The sequence below is a fragment of the Elaeis guineensis genome, chromosome 2, assembly GCF_000442705.2.
Source record: "Elaeis guineensis isolate ETL-2024a chromosome 2, EG11, whole genome shotgun sequence".
Lineage (NCBI taxonomy): Eukaryota > Viridiplantae > Streptophyta > Magnoliopsida > Arecales > Arecaceae > Elaeis > Elaeis guineensis.
This window is the reverse complement of record NC_025994.2, coordinates 15,048,617-15,071,492: the sequence shown is the minus strand read 5'-3', so window position 1 is coordinate 15,071,492 and position 22,876 is coordinate 15,048,617. Positions and strand designations below refer to the sequence as shown.

The 22,876-nt window shown below is 36.4% G+C and overlaps 1 protein-coding gene across 2 annotated transcripts in view; it reads left to right on the top strand.

Moving 5' to 3' along the window:
• The first annotated feature begins 2,458 nt into the window (after window positions 1-2,458).
• LOC105059632 (cullin-4-like) overlaps window positions 2,459-22,876 on the top strand; it is a 32,850-nt gene continuing 12,432 nt past the window's right edge. The window contains exons 1-9 of one of the 2 annotated variants that reach the window (XM_010943009.4): window positions 2,459-3,007; window positions 9,355-9,470; window positions 9,585-9,931; window positions 18,652-18,832; window positions 18,962-19,084; window positions 19,194-19,481; window positions 20,560-20,685; window positions 20,813-20,914; window positions 21,025-21,078. In XM_010943009.4, coding sequence (XP_010941311.2) covers window positions 2,599-3,007; window positions 9,355-9,470; window positions 9,585-9,931; window positions 18,652-18,832; window positions 18,962-19,084; window positions 19,194-19,481; window positions 20,560-20,685; window positions 20,813-20,914; window positions 21,025-21,078 — 1,746 coding nt within the window. In that variant the 5' untranslated portion in view covers window positions 2,459-2,598. Of the gene's footprint in view, window positions 3,008-6,460; window positions 6,492-9,354; window positions 9,471-9,584; window positions 9,932-18,651; window positions 18,833-18,961; window positions 19,085-19,193; window positions 19,482-20,559; window positions 20,686-20,812; window positions 20,915-21,024; window positions 21,079-22,876 lie in introns of those variants that run through there. The other variant, XM_073251599.1, reaches the window with a different exon arrangement.

The window sequence follows — 22,876 nt, the reverse complement described above, 5'->3', positions numbered from 1 at the left end:
TAAAAAATCTTTTAGAAAATCCTAGGTGGTCAGTTTCGTATGAGCAAGGCATATGTGAAACCAATAAGCTTCTGCTTGATTTCATAAATCTTTTTTTTTTACACTTCAAATGACATGCTTTCTCCAATACATCATAATCAATCCAAATAAAATGGTTAGTAAGTTATGATATATGAAAAATAAAATTTTTGCATTGATCCACTAAAGAAGTCAATCGATCGTAGCCATCTACATCATCAAAAAAAAAAAAAACCTGACACATTTGAGGATACAAAAGGATGAGGACATGGCAGCAATCTCAATTTTTAAAATGCTATCTTGGATAGCATTAAAATAAAAATATCATTCTCTTTTCTATTTATCATAAAAAAACAATTGAAAAAATAAATAATAATCACTGATAGCAAATGTAATGTTTGCTCAAAGTCACCATAGAAAAATAATAGTAATAGTAACAATTCTTGTACCATCATCTCCTCACACAAAGGGTCTAATTTTAGATCTATAAAATGCTACATTCTCAATCCAAGTGGGAACCTTAATTATAGCTTCAAATATGAGCAATATGCTGAAGGATATCAAGCATGCTACTTTCATTCCATTAGAATAAAAGATAACAATAATAACATAACATTCGAAGGTGGCAAGATGGAGATACTTGTAAAGGAACACAAAAAATGTGAAAGGTATTTGGTAATGATACAAAAGTTGAGTTCTACTTTGGATATGAATCTACTAAAAGCTTGAGATCTACGGGATGCCTAATTACTAGATTTCCAGACCTGAAATCCACAAAATAATTTATACACCTCTTTCAATCAACAGGCAAAAAAACCCAAAAGAAAAAAAGTCCACAATATATAGACTTTAATGCACTTTGAAGGGAGGAAGAAGGCAACTAGAAAAAATGCCAAAATATGAAAAACAATCTTCATGTATTTGAAGACTTGGTAGACAATTTTTGAATGGATTAATTATGCTAAAAATTAAAAACTTTTTAAAGATTTTCAATTTTCTCTGAACTTTAATTTAGCACAATTAAATCATCGAACTATCAAAAATTTTTCAATTAAGACCTATTTTGTGAAATGAATTCTTGTCATGGGTTCAAAGTACCAAGCTTATCCACAACGATCAGTCTTATTCAACTCTACTTCTAGCTTGACCTTCCCCAAGATACTCTTTTCTCTAACTTTATGTTATTTCAATAAATAAATAAATAAATATTAGTTTCTTTTTGATCATTTGATGGATAAGGTAGCGTCCAACAATTCAATTATCTTACTAATCGTTATCCATCCTTGTTTCGGATAAACTTGGGAATAGAACAAAGGCCAAACTGACCTTAAGTGTTCTTTCAATTTGCTTGGCCTCGTGGGAGAAGAAGATGGGCAGATAACTAATTAATAGATTTATTTTGATGATGAAATATGATTTTTTTAATATAATAAATTTCAATATTGGTTCAAGTTAGAATACATTCAAGCTCGATAATTTCATTGACTAAAGAGAATGTTGAGATGGTTTTAGATGATGTGAGGTTGAGTTGAATAGAATGTATGCAGTCATGTACGAGATTGAGGGCCTCCTCTTTGAATTGTCCACTTGAGATCTAGGGAAAGAGTTGTCTTGGAGTTAGGGTGGGCCACCGTCGTCAAGGCGACGTGGAAAATGATCGTGATTTATTGAATAGAGGAGAGAAGGGACACAAAGCCGTCTACCTGAGATCTGGAAAAGAATTTGATTTTAGGTAAGGATAGGCCACCATTGCTGTTGTTGATGGTTTCGGAGGTGAGCACCATTAATGGGGGTCTAGAGACATCCGCTCGAGATTAAGAGAAGATGATGGCTGAGATTTGCAGCTGATTTGGAATGGGGGTATTTAGGTTTTTCGGCATTATGAATAAAAGTTTGTCAACATTAGCTTATCCATGATCTTTTTTGCGAACCAATAAATCATGTGATAATATACAATTATATCCATCATAGCAATCAAATACAATTTATAGGCATGATCTATATTGAAAAATTATAACCATTGGGTCCGATATATCTTTTTCACATGAAAAAAGATTTCACTCCTTTGTGCAAATCCACCGTCGGATCATCCACCGGTCATTTTTGGCAAATAATAAAATGAATGGTGGATTTAGAGTGCTTTGAGAGCTGTGCGGTGGGTGATCCAACGGTGGATTCGCGCGAAGGAAGATGAATTCTCCTTTAAAGATACTACTCCGGATCCATGGCCATCATCAGGCTGTGGCTTCAATCTTCTAGTCCTTCAACCGTGAAGAAACTCATACACCCGACCCAATGAGATGCAGTGTCGGTGTCCTTGCGCTGGCTCGAGCCAGTCCCGAGACCCTGGTCTCGCCGGCCGCAAACCCCCTAACCCGTTCTATTTCCCCCTCGAATAAAGAGGATTGAATTGGGCGTTTTTGGTTTTCTCGTTCTCTCGCACTCTCGGTTCTATCCCCCATTCCTCTCCCGTTCCTCTGCCCTCGTCTCCCCTCTCCCCCGATCTCCGCCTCCGAGCTCCCTCCCTCCCTTTCTCTTCCCCGCTGTCGAATCCTCGCCATGCGCTTCTACGATTGATTGATGACTCGCGCAAAGCGGCCCCTCTCCAGCGTCAGCAGCAGCGGCGGCGGCAGGACCACTACCCACAGCACCTCCTCCGGCGGAGTCATTGGAAGCCCAGTCTCTCCATCCGCCACCTCCTCCTCCGCCATGAAGAAGTTCAAGTCCCAGCCGCCCGCCGCCGCTGCTGTCGAGAGGGAGAAGAACGGCCTCCATCCCCACAGCACCCACTTCGACCCCGCGGCGGCGGCGGAGGCGGCCGCCCAACCCGCCGGGGAGGAGGACCCCATGCTCGTAGACCAGGAGGACCTCAAGGCTGGCGCATCCACTGCCATCACCTCCACCGGCGTCGCTGCCAACCTCTCCAGGAAGAAGGCTACCCCTCCTCAGCCGTTGGCCAAGAAGCAGCTCATCATCAAGCTCGTTAAAGGTATCCCGTTTGCCGTTGGTTCTTTCGTCGCTTCAATTCCAGGTGGATCGATTCCCTAGTATCTGATATTTTGCCCTCTAAAGATTTCCTCTTAATCGATCATTTCAATGATTTTTTTCTTATTCTCTCTGCGTGAATTGCTCTTTTCCGATCATAAACCTAATTTTGCGGGGAAGCTGAATCTCTGCTTTATTGTATTTAAAACTGGAAAATTCACGGATGTGAGTGGCTCATGTTCTTCCTGTCTTCAGTTTTCTCCCCGGGAAATTGTTTGTATTCGGAATCTCATCGAGGTTGATTTGTATTCCTTGGGGAGAATTCCTAGGAGGTGTTGGTTAGGTTGGTCTTCGCCTAGAGTTGCAGCAAAGAATTTCAAACTTTCCTGTAAGGATGCAATTTTTTTGTATCTGATTCAGACTGGACTGTGGCTGAAATCCTCGCAGTGTTTTGTACTTTCGGGAATCCGTATTTTTTTTTGGTCCCAACAGCTCTAAGGCCCGTTCAGCCACACATCTTTAAATGCTTGCCTATTTGATAGCAGTGTAGGAGATTCATCTTCTCCATTATTTCTGTTGTTGAGTTCGCTGGTTGTGCAGTGGCAAAAATTTATTTGTTTTATTAAATATTTGTCGCATAAAGATTTCTCCTTAGTTGGTCTTTTTCATAATCTTTTGCTATTCTCTCTATGTAAATAACCATTTTAATCCTATCATATGCCTGTTTTTACGGAGCAATCCGAATATGTGCTTCCTTGGATTTAAAATGGGAAAATTCTCTGCAGTAATTGGCCGGTGCTCTTCTTGCACTTTTGTTTTGTGCCATCAGGCATGACTCGTACATGGACACTGGCCCATGTTGGTGTATAACCCTAGGGAAGATTTCTAGATGTTCCTTGGTAGTTGCTCTTCACCTAGGGTTTCAGTGAAAAATTTTGAAGTTTCCTGTTTTTTTTTAAAAAAATTACAGACTTGTACTGGCAAGGTGATGTAAATGCTTATAGTGATCTCTACTTTTTATCTTTAAAGATCTGCATTCTCTTATTTTTGGTCCTCATAGCTCAGAAGGAGAGGGATCAGCCACTTATCTTTTACATACTTCTATGTTTGGTGACACTGTAGAAGGTCCATGTTTGCCATCACTTCTGTTGTTGATAAGTCTTTTTGGGGGGGGTTTTGGTATGGGGTAATCCATCCAAGATTAAGGGTGATGCGGATGGAGGTGATGAGATCACCGTGTTTGGTTATACATGGTGATTCTATATGGCAGTGATCTTAAATATCCTTCTCAAATCACTGTCCACTCTAGTGATGGGATATCTGTCTTTGAAGTCAAAAATCTAACATCACCTCGGGCAGTGATCTTGGGCTGAAATTTAAGGACAAAAATACCCCTCAATCTAGTGAAAAAATGGTATATCAATATATCGTTAATATATTATATCAATATTATATATTTGATATTATATTATATTGATATTATAAATTATATTTATGATATATATTATATTATAGTATATTATTACTCATATTATTGTCATATTATCATTCAATTATAATTTTAAATTAGAGCAGAAATATCTTATTGTAAGAAATATCTTATTATACTTAATATTTATATTATAAAAGTATATAATAAATTACTTCTATTTGCCTTATTTTTCTAATCAAAATAAATATGTATGTTAATAAATAATATATTATAAATATAAATAAAAAATATTAATCATATAATAATAATTAATATATTTTTATAGGATTAATAATTTATAGAACTAATAAATATATTTTTATAGAATATATCATTGGATAGTTTTGGTATTATATGGTCAGTGATCTTGGATTCCTATGGAATATCAAACAGGTTACTCATAGATACTTGAGAATCTTTCATCATTGGACAATAGCCTATCAAATACAGTGACCTTAGATCACTAGGGATCAGATCACTGCAGGATTTAGATCATTGGTGATCTTCGATCACCGTAGTGATCTCATTTGGGTCACCAAACGCTACTTTGGTGAAATGACACAGAGCAGTTGGTTTAATGATGACTATCATAGTTTCCTAATCTTGCTAAGAAAATTATTTTACATTTTAATTAGTTAGGTTATTCTAATTGGTCTTAAGTGCATCATATATTTGTATGCTGCTTTTGTTCAGGCAGTACGAGAATTTGTTAAAAAAGTGTTCTCTTCTTACACTGGTTATGACTTGATAAAAGTCTCAAGAACCAGAGAAGCTAATCATGGAGATGGACATATAGATTTTTATAAAATATTTCATTCTAACATCCAGATTACAAATTATAACTATCAGATTTCTATTTGGTGCTCCATCAAAAAACATCTGATGTAGCCCTCAGTTACTAGAAACCTGAAGTTATATATCAGGGGCAGTCTTTTCCTCATTGGTTTCAGTGGTAGAAAATTATCTACCGGTGAGAATGTAGCATATTCATCTCTCACCCAAACATTCATGGTTTAACAAAACCTCATGTTATGAGACCTCTTATGCATCAGGGAAGATGTGTGTGAATATTTGAAGCTTTTGTGGCATTCACAAGCAACAGAAGAAACCTCGAGGTGGATGTTGATGATATAAAGTGCCAGTGTAGATATGACTATTTGTCAGAAATTCTTTAGAACTTGTAAAACTAGGATTTCGACTAGTATGTCCTAGAAGCTTTGGGTAATATCTAACCAGCCAAGAGAATTCAAGTAGTGTTGCAATGGAAATGGATTACATAAACTAGCTCTAACTTATTTTACTTTATTATTTTTGATATTCAAATGTAATCTAATTTGCTAGAGCATGTTGAAATTGTCCCAAATTAGCAGATGAGAAAAGAGAAGATAAATAAGGCAAAAGGGAAGAATTGATAGGGAAGAAAAGAGCAAAGAAAAATAATATTATTGATAATAGGAAAGTGGTTTTATCTTACAAGGTTAGAAGCAGTGAAAGAGGTGTACATAAATGATGCAAATTTTATTCTAGAGAATTTTTTTTTTTAATTTTTTGAATCCTCAGTGCATTTTTAAATCTATCAAAGGGCCAACTTTTAGCATATTTCCGAGAAGTCATTTCGTTGTAGAACTATTTAGAACAAGGTTTTTTAATTTTTGTTTTGGTGTGGGGAATTGGAAGATTATTCAAGGCATCAGGAGTTACCTTCTTCCTTCCTGAACCTCCATTCATCTATGGTTGGTGGAGACAAACTTACTTTTTTTTGACTGGGTTGATCTTCTGGTTCAGGTGGACTCCTTCTCTTCACTGAAAGAGAAGTGATGTGATTTATGGTAGTCAGAAGTCGGTTGAATTCCAAACTCTTACTTGCGAGCATCTCAAGATGTGAAGGGGAAGAAAAAGGTCCACTGTTGGGAGGGAGAGAATCAAAGATGAATGAATGATCCATCATGTGCTTGTTTTTGCTCTAAAGGGCAATGCGCCCCAACTTCACAGTCGGCTTTGATGGACTCAAGGACAGGTTAGCTTCCATTCATCAATCGATCAGACTTCGACTACACCATCAAGCAGATTGACTTAATCGATTTCCTCTCTGAAGAGGAATGCTTATCGAAATACTTTTCACTTGAGACAAAAGATTTGAAGTTCTAGGCAATCAGTGTTTTGAGATTTGTAGTGTGTCCAAGTTAGGATTCAAGGATGGATTCTTCTTCTTTGCAGGGTTCAGACTAGTGAAAGACACCATCATTCATTGCCTCAAAAGGCATTCTTTGAATCTATCATTCTTGAAGTCTGGCAAAGATGCTTGCTTGTCTATCTAATGGAGTGAGTGAGTTCATGTGGGTTCCCTCGCTCTTCCAGTTGAATGAGCCATGTCTGGCTGGCTTGGTCTTTTTCGTCTCTTCTGACTTTCTATGGAAGAATAAGGCCTTCCATTGCTGCTTTTTCTCCCTCTAGTCTGACTGCTAAACAGTCTACACAAGCTTACGACTGATATCAATCCTCTCTGCCTGCTTGATCTTGCTGCTCTTGTTTTGCTTGCAGTGCTGATTGAGCAAGGTAAACCAAAGTACGGCCAACAATAGCGAGATTCTTGTGATGACCGCTCTCTTGGCATAGGGGAATTGTCTTGAACAGATGTGGATTTCTTCGCAAAGGAGATGGCTTGATGGCAGTAAATTGACTTTGGAAGTGTTAGTCAATAAATGTATTTTTCCGGTACAATTGAATTCATTCATTGATTGATCACCCCAAACTCATGTCAGATTGGGTTAGCCTTCTCTTTTCTGAATTGAGGACTCCTGAATCAGAATTGGTCCTAGAGGCATCTCGAAATCAAATATCTATTTGCCGAGTCCTTTTTTTCTGAGAAATGATAGTTTTAAAAGGTCATAGGTTAAATAAATTTTGTTGTATCGAGACTTTGTTAAGGGTGAATGTTGCAATTCAGTTTTCTTCAACTTGACTATTTGAAATTTGGGAAATGTGTTCACATCTTGCTCTTTTCTCTTGCTTCTTCCTACCATTCTCTCTTGCGCACTTTTTACTTCTCTTTCATGATACAAGCAATAATTACATTTGCAAAAATCAGCTGCAGCCAACAAGAGCAATATAAAACACTTAATCAACTTCCTTCTTCCTTTATTTTTTTCTAGACCTTAAACTAGACAGGCCTTATTTTTATTTTTCTCCTTTTTCTTTCTGTCTTCCATCCCTTTTTTTTCCCCTACTCCAAATGGACGACAAATGAATCTATCAACTGTTAAAATGCAGCTGTACTCTTCACAATAGCAAGTCTTTCTTTCTTCCTTTCTTTCCCTGACATTTGTAAATATAAGCTCATGTCAGGATGCACAACATTCCAGGTATTTACTACATTGTTTCTGTCAAACCCACCCTTGCTAACCAATTCATTTGCTTGTGCATTGCATCAGTTGTCCTCTTTGAGTCCATGGTAGATGGCAGCAGTATACCTGTATAGAATTGTACCAATCCTCCTTTAAAAAAAACAAAAAAAATTCTAACTCTGATTATGCGCCTTTCTTTTCCTCATCTCATCTCATCACAACCGTGGCCCTCGTGTTCCTTGTCTTTCGTTCTTTTTGTCTCATTCTTTTTCTTTTTTTTTTTGGTATAAAATATGAAATCAGGCATAAGATGTATATCCAGTTGAAGCCTTAGCCTGAGACATCACATCTCTCTTTTTTCCTCATAGGCTTTATCATGATGCCAATGCTAGGCTTGCAACCAATTTTTGTTCATTTAGTAATGCAATCTATGCTTTTAACATCAGATTTTTACACCAATTCATATCTGCATTGTATGGTATCTAAATACTGGCTATAATGAGGAAATTGCTCTTTAAATCTGTTGGGTCACAATCATGGCAGCCTATGGTGTCTTCTCTCTCATCTTCTCGATCCTTCTTTTCTCTATTTGCTAATGGATTTTCTCCAACTTTTTAGTTGGTTTCATTTGGCCAGAATGAGCTCTTTCAAAATTTATGCTAATTAATATGCACATATAATTTTTTTTTTAAAAAAAATTGTACCATGTAAGCTTAAATTCTGCTTGTTATGTGAAAATTAAACATGTAAAAGTGGGAAGATTGTAGACCTATTGATTTGTTTGAAATTAAAAGGTTCATCTAGAGCATAGGTTTACTTTTTTCATCAGGGTGCCTGTATGAGTACAATAGTTTATGCCCATCTACCATATGCTAGAGATGGTTCCTCATAAAACATGTTAGTTTTAAGGTTATGTCTTATAAATGTTCACAAATTCATTTGGCGACACCAAGTAGTTGGGATAAGTTGTTCTTTGTTTGTTAAAGCACTAATTTCTTTTCTTTAGTGCAAAGAGGTGTCCATTTATTTGCTCATTTTACAATTTGGAATATAACTAAGATGTCATGTCATTTGCGCACAAATAGCCATAAAAGAAAAGATTATGCGGAAAAATTGGTATAGGCTTGTTAGTAACAGTATCATTAGGGGAAAATAGAAATTAATTTTTGTTTGACCAGCAGGAACTAAAAACTCTGGTAATACTGTCTTGGTGTACAATTGATATGTAATCCTTTTTTTTCCCATTTATTTGGTCAACATCCCACTGCTTCGGTTTCTTTTGATTTTTGATGGATCTTTTTTTTTTTTTTTGGGTCATTGTATAAATTTTAGTGGCAACAGAAGAAACTGTATTAGAAATTTAATGTAGAAAAGAGGATTACTGAGGAGGATGAATAACTTACAGTAAGAGGCTCTTCACCTTAACCGTGGACTTGCTTGTTCATTCATGACTCATAGAACTTCCCAAGTGTTTTCCCCCTTAAAATTTTCTTAAATTCTAAGAGCTTATATTGTTTTCTTTTTGTTCTTATATAGGGAAGCCGACTCTGCCAACAAATTTTGAAGAAGATACATGGGCAACATTGAAGTCTGCTATTACAGCTATATTTTTGAAGCAGCCTGATCCTTGCGACTCTGAAAAGCTTTATCAGGTGAAATTTCCAATATTGGCTTGTTTTATAAGCCATGATGCCTCTACTTGTTATTTCTTTCATTATTTATGACAAAATAACCATCTCTGTTTTTTTTTTTCCTTTCCAAAACAGGCTGTCAGTGATCTTTGTTTACACAAGATGGGAGGAAATCTTTATCAACGTATAGAGAAGGAATGTGAAGTACATATTTCAACAACACTATTCGCATTGGTTGGTCAGAGCCCTGACTTGGTTGTATTTTTATCATTAGTTGAAAAATGCTGGCAGGATTTTTGTGACCAAATGTTGATGATACGTGGTATAGCGTTATATCTTGATAGAACTTATGTCAAGCAAACCCCAAATGTTCGGTCATTGTGGGACATGGGGTTGCAGTTGTTTCGGAAGCACCTCTCCTTATGTCCAGAAGTTGAACACAAGATTGTCACCGGTCTTTTGAGGTTAATTGAGCAGGAGAGGTATGTTTGAATTTTTGAATCTTCAAATTTGTATGCTTATTGCATACTATGGAAATACTCATGCATTTTCTTATGCAAGGTGGAAACTTACTAGGCTTTTTAATTGTATATAATTTCTTTAGCATCTTATTTGTTATTTGTGAGCTCTGAGTTAAACTATTAGTTTTTAGCATATTTAGCTCCTAGTAATGACATATTAAGGTTACTAGGTAGGTCCATATCTTAAAGGGTCCATTTTTTAGGGCCCGTTCTTTTGAGGATAAAAAAAACTTACCTAGGAATTTGTATGTTTCTGGATAAGTATTTTTCAGACAATATTTAGATAGGAAAATAATTTATTCATATTTTTTTATATATTGAAAAATGGCTTGAGAATCTTTTACCTATTTTATAAAAAAGATTATTTTTTCGGTTGATGGGAAAATGACTTACCCACCTCCTAGGTGGGTAAGACTTCCCCCCATTTTATGGATAAATGCTGTCTATGGGAAATTATTTATCCATCTAAAGAAATGTGAGAACATGTATAAGTTGGTCAACGGAAAGTTGATCAACTTGCTCATGATATTTATATGCAAAAGAATCGGACCTTAGTGGGTAAATATTGTGGGAAAGTTGGTTAACTTTTCCATCGACCAACTAACCTATATTCTATGCTTCTCTAGATGGGTAAGTTATGTTCCTATGAGGAGCATTAACCCATGAAATGGGAAGAAAGTCTTACCCACCCAGGAGGTGGGTAGGTCATTTTCCCATCAGCCGAAAAAATATGTTTTTTATTTTGTTCCTAAAATACCCCTAACTATATAATAATTATAATATATTGTATTATCTATATTGTATATTATTATATATAATATAATCTAATAAATTAATATATACTATAATAAAATAAAATATAATATTGATTTCCATATACTAATATAATATATTTTAAAATAATATATTATGTTATTGTAATATTATATTATTATGATAATATAATATAATAATAAGTTTATTATAATATAATCTATTATTATAAGATAATTTATCATTACAATATAGTATACAATAATATTATATAATATGTATTATATGATATATAATATAATATAGTATATTAAAGTAATATAAAATATATTATTTATATTATATTATATATTATAATATTATATTGAATTAGATATAATATAATATAAATTATAATATAAAATAGATATATTTATATAATAAAAGGTATTATGAAAAATATAGATAGATCTTAGTAACTTACCTGGGAAAGTAGTAATGCAAAAGAACATAGATGATAGATTTCGAAATCATTTTCGAATATATGAAAGAACATGGGTAAATTATTATTCAGCCTAAATGTTGCTTGGCAAATACTTATCCAAGAAAATAAATATTTTCAGATAAGTTATTTACCCTCCAAAGAACGAGCCCAAAATTCATTTTTTTATAGCTAGGATTGGCTGGTAGCAGAATGGGCTTGCCGGACCAACTTTTAGGCCTAACAAAAGATAGTGTTCAGGGTCCGCCTTAGGTTTCTCTGTACCCTAGTGCTCTACCCCCCTTCCCTCCCTCCTTTTTTCTCCTCAACTATCTCATTACTTGGGTTCTAAAACTCCTATGGAGGACCGCTCTTCCTTCCTTTTCCTAGAAGAGGCTGGGACATCAGATTTAGGGCTGCAACTTGGGTGGAATAGGTTGGGTTGGGTTGAGGGCAAATCCTAACCCAACCCTACCCTTATCCATTCATCAATATACTTATACATAAATCTAACAAGACTAAAGATATATCTGTATAGATATATAAAATTATGCATCCTATATATAAAACATAAATATGAATTGGAAACATAAATATAAGTTGTCTTTTTATCTGTATATTAGGTTGGCTTGGGTTATTGGGTGGGATCAGGTTGGGTTGTGTCCTGGTTGTGTTAGGATTGGTTTTGAGATGTATGGGGTTGAAGGTCAATCATAACCTGACATTACTTTAGGTCAGGTTGAGATTTTTATGCCCCAGCCCAACCCAAAGTTATAAAACCTCAGCCTAATGCTTCTCGATGAGTGGGTTGGGCAGGTGAGTTTTGGTTGAGCCTAATCCAAGTTGCATGCTACCCTTGTGCAACCTCATTATTAGTATTATTATTATTGTTATTATTATTATTATTATTAATGGCTTAATAGTTTTAGCAAGACTGTTAGGTTGATCCACTAGTTGTTCACGTTAGATAGATTGAAGAGAGGAGATTGAGCATTATCTTTACAGTTATGATTGCTTGCATAGGTGGAGAATGAGATTCCATTTTAAGGCTGCGAGTTGCAATTGATTAGTTTTGCATTTAGTGACTCGACATATCTGATTTAATTTAGGAATATGGTATCATTTCATCATACATTAGAAGAACATGTTAAAATCCTCTTTATTTGATATTCTTCCTCTATATAAATATATGACATCACTTAAGACTGTTGATAATCAGAATTGCTTAAGGAGAAGTCTCCTAAGCACCTTATATCTATATATGAGGTTACATGGTACAATAGAAAACGAATCAATTACAATAGGAAATAAATCAATGACAAATATCTCCTACTCTAGATATGGAAATAAATTACAATCCCTGATTTGCAGACACAAGTCAAGGGATATAGAAATATCAATCAACATCCCTGATTTGCAAACACAAATTAAGGGATATAGGGATATCAATCAACACTCCTCGTCAAGCTGGTGTGTATATGTCATATGCATCAAGCTTGTTACATATGTATGTTACCCTCGGACCTCGAAGTAATTTGATGAAGATATCTGCTAGTTGATCGTTAGAATTCACAAATGAGGTAGTGATTTCTCTAGAGATGATCTTTTCTCGGATGAAATGGCAGTCAATCTCTATATGTTTAGTCCGCTCATGGGAGACTGGATTGGAAGTAATGTGCAAGACCGCTTGATTATCACAAATGAGTTTCATAGAGCCTACCTTGCAAAACTTCAATTCTTGAAATAGTTGTCTCAACCATATAAGTTCACACGTGGTAAGGGTCATAGCTCAATATTTTGCTTCTGCACTTGATTTGACAATCACATTATGCTTTTTGCTTTTCTATGAGATGAGATTGCCCCTAATAAGAACATAGTACCCAGAAGTCGATCTTCTATCACTAGGGGATCCTGTCCAATCTGCATCTGTATATGCAACAATATTTGTGTGGCCTCTATTTTCATAAATCAATCCTTTTTTGAGAGAACCTATATCTTAAGATCCGAACTACTGCATTCCAATGACTGTCACAAGGAGAGTTAAGAAACTGACTTACAACACTAACAGCGAAGGATATGTCTGATCTGGCCATGGTGAGATAATTTAATTTTTCCACCAGTCTTCGATACCTGTCTGGGTCTGAATAGGGCTCCTCCTGATCTGATAGAAGTTTCACGTTTGGATCCATAGGAGTATCGATTGGTTTGCAATCTAGCATCTCAGTCTCTTCCAGAATGTCAAGGGTATATTTCCTTTGAGAGATGGCAATGCCTGTTTTTGATTGGGCTACTTCAATCCCAAAGAAGTATCGCAATCGGCTTAAGTTCTTAGTTTGGAAGTGTTGAAACAAGTGCTGCTTTAGGCCTTTGATACCGTCATGATCATCACCTGTAATGACAATATCATCCACATAGACCACAAGGTAGATGCATAGATTAGAGGATGAATGTTTATAAAACACAGAGTGATCTGCCTCACTACGGACCATGCTAAATTGCTGTATGACTTTACTAAATCTTTCAAACCATGCCCAGGGAGACTGCTTAAGGCCATATAGCGATTTGTGTAACTTGCAAATAAGACTCGTCTCCCCCTAAGCAACAAATCCGGATGGTTGCTCCATATAAACTTCCTCCAAGTCACCATATAGAAAGATATTTTTGATGTTCAGCTGATATAGAGGCCAATGGTTCATGGTAGCCATTGATAACAAGAGCCGGACAGACACCATCTTAACAACAGGGGAGAATGTGTCTCCATAATCAAGATCTAAGATCTGATTATAGCCCTTAGCCACAAGACGTGCTTTCAAACGATCCACTTATCCATCAGGGCCCACTTTAATAGTAAAAATCCATCGACAACCAACTGTAGATTTTTCAGGAGGGGAAGGAACAAGAGTCCATGTGTTATTAGATTTCAAGACTGCCATCTCATCAATTATCGTCCGACGTCATCCTAGATGGAAAAGTGCTTCTTAGACAGTTTTAGGAATAAAAACGGAAGATAAGGCAGAAACAAAGGCATAATGGGAAGAAGATAAATGATGATAGCTCAAGAAATTATAAATAGGATGAAGATTACGAGTAGAGCGTATACTTTTACGGAGAGCTATAGGCCAGTCAGTGGAATACTCAGGTAGGCCTGGTGTAGGTGGAGACACTGGAGCAGAAAATGAATCACCTGAATCTTTAATGGGAACAGTCTCCAAAATCTCAGATTGTGGTCAATGCTGATAAGTGATAAGTGGACATGATGAGGAATGTATCGGCTGAGCAGGCGGAGCAGGAGGTTCGGACACATAAAGTTGGAGAAACAGAGACTGGCAGACCAAGGTAGGGAATTGGTAAGAGTTGGGAGATGGATTCAGGTTCCACCAATGAGCTGAAATAAGGTGTGTCCGCAAAGAAGGTAACATCTGCAGACATGTAAAATCGATGTGTGGAAGGAGAATAACACCGATATTCTTTTTGAACCCAAAAGTAATCAAGAAAAATGCATTTAATAGCACGGACAGACAGTTTATCAAGACCTTGAGAAAGATCATGCACAAAACATGTAGAACCAAAAACACGAGGGGGAACAATGTAATGAGGGTCCTTAGGAAACAAAAAAGAATGAGGTACTTGGTTATTTAAAACAGATGATGGCATTCGATTTATCAAGTAACCAGCGGTGAGGACAGCATCACCCCAAAACTTTAAGGGTGCATTAGTATGTAACAAAAGAGTACGAGCTATCTTAATAATATGACGATGTTTTCTTTCTGCTATGCCATTTTATTGTGGAGTATGTAAACAGGTGGACTGATGAATCATGCCATGAAAGAATTGAAGAGAGCAGAAAAATATTCTTTTGCATTATCACTATGCAAAATGCAAATAGGTTGTCCAAACTGAGTTTGAATTTCATTGCAAAAGTTTTAAAAAATAGTAAACAACTTTGAACGATCTTTCATTAAGAATATCCAAGTACATCTTCAAAAATCATCAATGAAAGTAACAAAGTACCTATATTCGAAGATAGAAGTGACACGATTAGGATCCCAAATATCAGAATGAACAATATCAAAAGGAGATTCTGCTTGATTATTTATCTTGCTTAGAAAAGACGTCCGAACATGTTTTTCAAGCCGACACGACTCACACTCTAAAGACTGCAAATGAGAGATGAGGGATCATCTTTCTTAGCTTATTTAGATTCGAAGGATCCAAACGATGATGAAGGAGATTAGGAGATTCTGTGACAGCACATATGGTAGAGGATAGAGGCGGGAGATAATAGAGTCCTTGTGATTCAGATCCTACACCAATCGTCTGTCCCATACTCCGGTCCCATACTCCGGTCTTGTATAAGAAAAGAATCAGCAGTAAAGGTTATAGAGTAGTCAAGAGTGCTCGTCTGTCCCATACTCCGGTCTCATACTCCGGTCTTGTATAAGAAAAGAATCAGCAGTAAAGGTTATAGAGTAGTCAAGAGTGCGAGTAAGTTGACTAATAGAAATTAAATTAAAGGGGCAACTTGGTGTAAAAAGAACAGAATTTAAGGATAAAGAAGGGAGAGGTGTAGCTTGACCAATGCCAGTGACTTTAGCTTTAGAGCCATTGGCGAGGGTGATGTAATGTGGTATCTTGGGAGATGATAATTTTGAGAAAAGAGAAAGATTACTAGTTATGTGATCAGAAGCACGAGAATCCAAAATCCAGGATCCATCAGATGAAAAATGAGGGAGGCAAACTGTAGAATTACCAGTATGGGCACAGTAGTTGAAGATGAAGCTTGTTGGGCTGCTATAAATTGAAGATACTCCTTGTATTCACTGTCTGATAAAACATTCTGGTTGTCACTCCTAATACTCGGTGCCTGAGATTGTATCATATTAGCTGATTTTTCAGAAAAATCATGCAAAGAATAGCATTGGTCTCGAGTATGGCCCAAGTGATTACAAAAAGAACATTGAGGATGATTATCAGATCCTCGGCCACCTCTACCACCACCACGACCACGGCTTCGGCCTCCACGGTCAGTCGTATTAGAGACAAAGACTGAAGATTTTGAGATTGTTTGGAAGCTAACTCCAGATGCTACTTCTGGAGGAGGAACTCGTAGCAAATGATCAATGAGATCCTCCACCATAGCAATATTAGGATTTGTCAGAACTTGATTCTGAACAGAGTCAAAATCTTTATGAAGATCGTGGAGAATGAACACCATATACATGTTGTCAAGCTTGTCCAGCATCTTCTAAGGGTTATCACTGGTCAGTATCAACTTGATTTCTTCAATGGTGGATTGAGCTTTGTTTAGATATGAGGGTAGGTCATGATCCGTCATTTTGAGTGTTGTCAGGTTATAGACAGAATCGTACAAATGTTGTATATCATTGGAATAGATGCTCCGAGCTTTCTTCCATATGTCATAGCATGTTTTATATGAGCGAAAGCGCACTAACATCGTTGGATCAATGGACTACCATAACAAGGACACCAACTGATAATCAGCCTTCTTCCATTGGTCCCTCTCATCAGCATCAATATTTTATGCCCTCTTGGTTAGATGCTCGGAGAGTCTTTGACCTAAAAATTATACATCAACAGCAGCATACCAATCTAAAAAATTTTTGCCATTTTCTCCGACGTTATGGTAGGAGTGCTAGAGAACGTGAAGGAAACAAGGCCCTTCTTCAAGTCTGATGTGGAAGCCACGAGAGAATAATTTTACTAAACAGTTCTAATGATGAGATGATGACCAAAAACAGAGGTAGAATGGCGAAACTAAAATAGAGGCAAAAACGTAAGGAGGGGACGAGATAGTGTTGTCGGGCTTGCCGGAAAGATACACGGGAAGAAGATCCGGCTGTCTAGAAGCTTTTCCATGGAGGACAGTGGGTCCACCGGATTTTACAAAGGCTCTGATACCAACTTAAGACTGTTGATAATCAAAATTGCTTAAGGAGAAGTCTCATAAGCACCTTGTATTTATACATGAGGTTACATGGTTACAATAGGAAATGAATCAATTATAATAGGAAACAAATCAATGACAAATATCTCCTACTCTAGATATGAAAATAAATCAAAATCCCTGATTTGCAGACACAAATCAAGGGATATAGGGACATTAATCAAGATCCTTAATTTGCAGACACAAATCAAGGGATATAGGGATATCAATCAACAACATCATCGGTCCTTCAATTTATATATTCATAACCAGTATTATTCATATGGATCTAGTCTTTGTGCTCAATTACATTCAGAAGAAAAAATTATTCACGTGAACATTTTTAACAAATGATCAATGTACTAATTGCTAGCGAAATTTTTGTGTCATGTGTCATTTGACATTTTTGTTCCTAAATTTAATGCTCTGATCTAACCTTTGATTCAGAATCTTTATAAGGCTTGTTTTGCACATCTTGCTGTGCATCCTTAATTCTTGTGGTCTTGTTTTGACTGATATTTACTCTCAAGTCTCAAGTCAATTCATTATCCTTATATCTTGATGACCAAGAAATGCTGTTACCATCTTATGGTCACCATAAAGAAATAGGAACTTCATAAGTAACCAGGGCAACCAAACCTAATCTACAGCATATGAGAATTTCAGGTGCCAGGAATCGAACGTCAGTTCTTGAGTGCTCAAGATTTATAATCTGAGCATTCTGCAATGCAATCTATGCAACTTCTGTAATGCATACTATGATAGATATCTCATGTCAAAAGTAATTTACGAACCAGTGAAGGGAAGATCATCTTGTCATTGCCTTTTGGTTTATCAAGTTTCAGGAAACCCTGCTATTTAAAGGCACCTACCTGGCTAACTTAGAATAAAGTATGTGTTTTCAACTGTTTCATATGTGGTTTGCTTTCATTATTTTAATTTGTTTTAAACTGTTTCAATGTGGTTTGCTTTCATTATTTTTAATTTGTTTCCATTTTTTATTATTTTTAAGTAAAATTTGATATTTTTATTACATTACATTATACTTTTGGAAAGCTCTATATAACACATGAACTGGAATAGCCACAAATATTGCTACAATACATGCAAGGGTTGGACTCATTCTCATCTTGGAAACCGCTTGGCATGAAACTTCTGTCTAGTTTTTCCTGTAACCTCCTTCAGATCGTGATTTGTAATGCACACCACCTAGGAAAGATGAAGCTTATTATCTTGTTTCTGTATCTATCTCGCTTTACTTCCTATGATGATTTCTAGTTTGTGACTACTTTTTGAGGATGAGGACTAATCTTCTTTAAACCCGCTGAAATTTCATTGTGAAATACATGGGAATGTTTTAGCTGATCTATATCGGTGGTGTCTAAAAATGGAAAGTCTCCCATGTAAGTCTTGCTGAATAAAGTTCTGTTTTTTTAAACTGGATATGCAACCTTGCACTAACGCGCACCAATTCTTACTATAATTTACTTGTTACTATCTAATGCTGTTTTTGTTTTTGACCAGACTAGGTGAAGCTATTGATAGGACAGTACTTAGTCATCTTTTAAAGATGTTCACGGCTCTTGGAATTTACACAGAAAGCTTTGAGAAGCCCTTTCTCGAATGCACCTCTGAGTTTTATGCTGCTGAAGGTGTGAAATATATGCAACAGTCAGATGTTCCAGACTATTTGAAACATGTGGAGGTGATTAGCTCTTTTCTCTGGTTTATTTTCTTATTTTATCATTTATATATTTATTTGACTTCGAGGCACCATCATTTATGATATCATACCTTACATTGAAAAAAAAAAAATCTCGGTGCAAACCTGCAGTCAAGGCTACATGAGGAACATGAAAGATGCTTGCTCTACCTAGATGCAAATACAAGGAAGCCCCTTGTAGCATCCACTGAAAAACAACTCCTTGAACGCCACACATCTGCAATTCTTGACAAGGTGATGTTTATACCTTCTGTTGCTTTAATTCTTCTACAAAATTTGTAAATTCCTTTCCATTGTTTTCACAGTCAGCTTTGTTGATAGTGCTGTCCTTTTAATGTTATAGGGATTTACAATGCTAATGGAAGCAAATCGTGTTGAGGACCTTCAGAGAATGTACACACTCTTTCAGAGGGTTAATGCTCTGGAGTTGTTAAGACAAGCTCTTAGCTCATATATTCGGGGTACCGGGCAAGGCATTGTTATGGATGAAGAGAAAGACAAAGATTTGGTTTCCTATCTCTTGGAGTTTAAAGCATCTCTGGATACAATCTTAGAAGAAAGTTTCTTCAGAAATGAAGCTTTTTCGAATACCATAAAGGATTCTTTTGAGCATCTCATTAATCTTCGTCAGGTCGGTGCATGCTTGCCACTTTGGTTGCTTAGTCACAGCTACTTTATCTGCTTTCTAGTTTTTTTTTTTTTAATGTTTCCTGTTACTTACTTCATATTGTGTATTATGGAAGTGTAGTAGGAGTATGTTAAGAATATTGTTAGAGATCTTGAACAGTCTGAAGGAATTTGCTGATTAGTTATTTGATGGTGTTAGAAAAATACAGATATCTTGCAGTATTAGTTTTTCTGGAATGTATATTTTGGTTTGGTGGAATATGTGGTTTCTCCTGAATATTCTCTTCTTTCGGATGTCCCAGGAAACTGGCCAGGTGGCAACTTTCTGTATTTGTACTTTCATCTCTTATCATGTGTATTCAGACCAACAGCTTTTAGCTCAGCTGGTTAGCACCCATCTCTCCATCGGAGAGGTCCTGGGTTCTATCCCAGGTGGCGGCAAATAACCAGCATACTGCTCAAAAAATGTGATGAAAACCAAGCTGTGTTGTTGGTTGGATTTCAGCTATTCTTATTATAATCTCCTGTTCCGACAGCTTCCTGATGCTTAATTTTCTTGTGCTATAGATTGTGTTCTATGTTGGTTAACAAAATTCTCATACTCAGTGACTTAGTGAACTATGCATTTATTCTTTCAGCATAAACTAGAACAGATTTTTATGGACAGGGCTCAATTCCCATAACACTCTTGCCGGTTTTTTTTTTCTTTTTTGTTGCTTGTGTATCAATTGGGTGGTTAATGTCTTATTGAACAGCATCGGGCGGTTAATGTCTTACCGAACAGCCTTGACAACTAACAATTGCCAATGAGAAAAAATACAACATTTTTAATATCAGCTTATCTTTGCTCCATTTGCACCTGTATTTCATGTTAATAATCTTCAGAGTCACTGAAAGTAACTGATACTGATTAGTCATAAACTTGTGTTGTTAATGAAACATAATTTGAGATACAAATATATGAACCATTCACTAACTCAGGTAATTTGCCCCGTCTGTTTACTGTTTTATTGATATTGCTCAGTCCAAATTATTTCAAATTATTAATTAATAAAATATTTTTTTGTTATTTTATATAACAGAATAGACCAGCTGAACTGATTGCGAAATTTCTGGATGAGAAGCTTCGTGCTGGCAACAAGGGTACGTCTGAAGAAGAGTTGGAGGGTACACTTGATAGAGTGTTGGTCTTATTTAGATTTATTCAAGTAAGCTAATTACTTATTTTCCCTCTGTTTGTTTCTGTGATACACTATTTCTACTTAGTGGTTCGCATATATGCTGCAAGAATGTATTAATACAGAAAGAACCTATTTTATTTCATGAATGCTGCAGGGAAAAGATGTCTTTGAGGCATTCTACAAAAAGGATCTAGCGAAAAGATTATTGTTGGGAAAGAGTGCATCAATTGATGCCGAAAAGTCAATGATTTCAAAAGTAATTAATATGCACTTGAAAATATTACTGAAAGATTGCTGAAAGGTTACTCTTAAGTTTTTGACATTGTATCAGTATTTCTAATGCCCATATTAATATCTCCTTTTCAGCTGAAAACTGAGTGTGGAAGTCAATTCACAAATAAACTTGAAGGGATGTTCAAGGTATGCAATCTCAATCTGTCTTCATAGGGAGCTTAATCACATCTGAAGCTATGATTACGTTTATTGATTGGTGCAAACCATGATTCTGTTTCTTAGTTAAAGTTCAAAAAGAAAATTAATACATTTTTGAACTTTTAAAGGCATATGAATATGAGTCTTTGACATACATATTCATGGTATCAAAAGTAGGATGTCTTTGTTTGTTGCAAACTTGCAATCATGTGAGTATTTTCTTGATTGGACCATAAATCTTTATTCAGGAGCTATACCATTGTTTAGATACCTGGGCAGGTCGAGCTGTCCGACCCAACACCCATAGCCTTTGCCGGGTTGTGTTACCCAGAAGATCATAATTTTAAAAATCCCATCTGACTTGCCAAGTCAAATGGTTGGAGCATTCACCTGCCGAGGCTGTCTCATGTAGAAAAAATAAAGAAATTGTGGTGAGATGGAGCTCCAATCCTTTGACTCTTTTTTTTTTTGTCTTAAAAAAATAAAAAACATAAGCTCTAATCTATTTATACTTTCTTGTTCTTGACTGAGATTCGAGACCAGTGAGGTCCATTAGCAGGGTCCTCCTTGCTGTCCTCCTCTTCTTGGACTAAGCTGGCAAAGCCCTAGCATGGCAGAGCTGCTGCTGCTGCCTTGTTTAGGGCTGAGCTGGTGCTGCTAGAACAAGATTGAGAAGGCAAGGATGGAGATAGGCCAAAGGTGCAGGTTGGAGGGGAGACCCTAGTAAGCAGGATTGAATGGAGGTCAGTCAGGCATGCTGGACAGAGGTCCAGGTGGACTTGGAAGATGGTTGAGGCAGCAGATTGAGGTGAAGTAGAGGTCAACATGGAGGTTGAGGTCAGTGGATGGAACTGTGGAAGGATGTGGGTAATTAGAAATGAGAAGGGAAAGGGGATGATCATATTTTGGGAATCGAGTAGTGAGTAGGGCTGAAGGTATTTTAACAATAGGGGACTTTGGTTCTGGTGGAACCGTGGTTGGACTGCATTTGAACTAGTGACCTGTGATCTGCATCTAAAAATGGTTCAATCCAGGTCACTGGGTTCCGAACACTATTATGATGGTTTTTGTTTTTGCTTAACTCGAGGAGGAGACTTGTTTCTAATCGGTCAACATACAAATTGAAGTTCGTTTAAATGGTTCTGCAGGCTTTTAACCTGCGAGTTATTCATAAGCAGAAGTTGGACATTGTGTCTTGTTTACCTATTCTTTTGTTTTGATTTACAGATGGCATCAAGGTTTTGCAACTGCTTAAAATTATGTGATTTGAACTATTGACTTTATTGTATATGAGATTTGAGTCTTTTCTCTGCACCTCCACCATTAGTAACTGATATTGGTTGATATTAATCTTTGAGTGCTGTTTCAATAGCAAACTTTAGGCCACCTCTTGTGCTTTGGGGGTTCAACTTCAAAGATCGATATGCTTCTTTTTGAATATGTAGTGCTGTCAAATATGTCCACCTTGGCATCTAGACCATCATCACATTTTACCCTTATTTTTTTTGGTCGCATTTTTGGTCCTTTGGTTCTCTAATCTAGTTTCTTAGCTAGGCAGTGTAGGCTTCTTTGTTTCTTAGTTTCTTGCTTTCTTCCATCTTCATCTTCTTCCTTTGCATTGTTTCCTTTGTAATGACTGTTATCAGAGAGTCGATTTCTTGATGGCTGCGTGAAGTGTCAAATTCTGAGTTGATGAAAATAGGGGTTTATAAAGCATGTGCTTGCTGTATATATCAAGACCTAATCTGTTAATGCTGGCATGCATGTGAGGTAATGGAATTTGGGA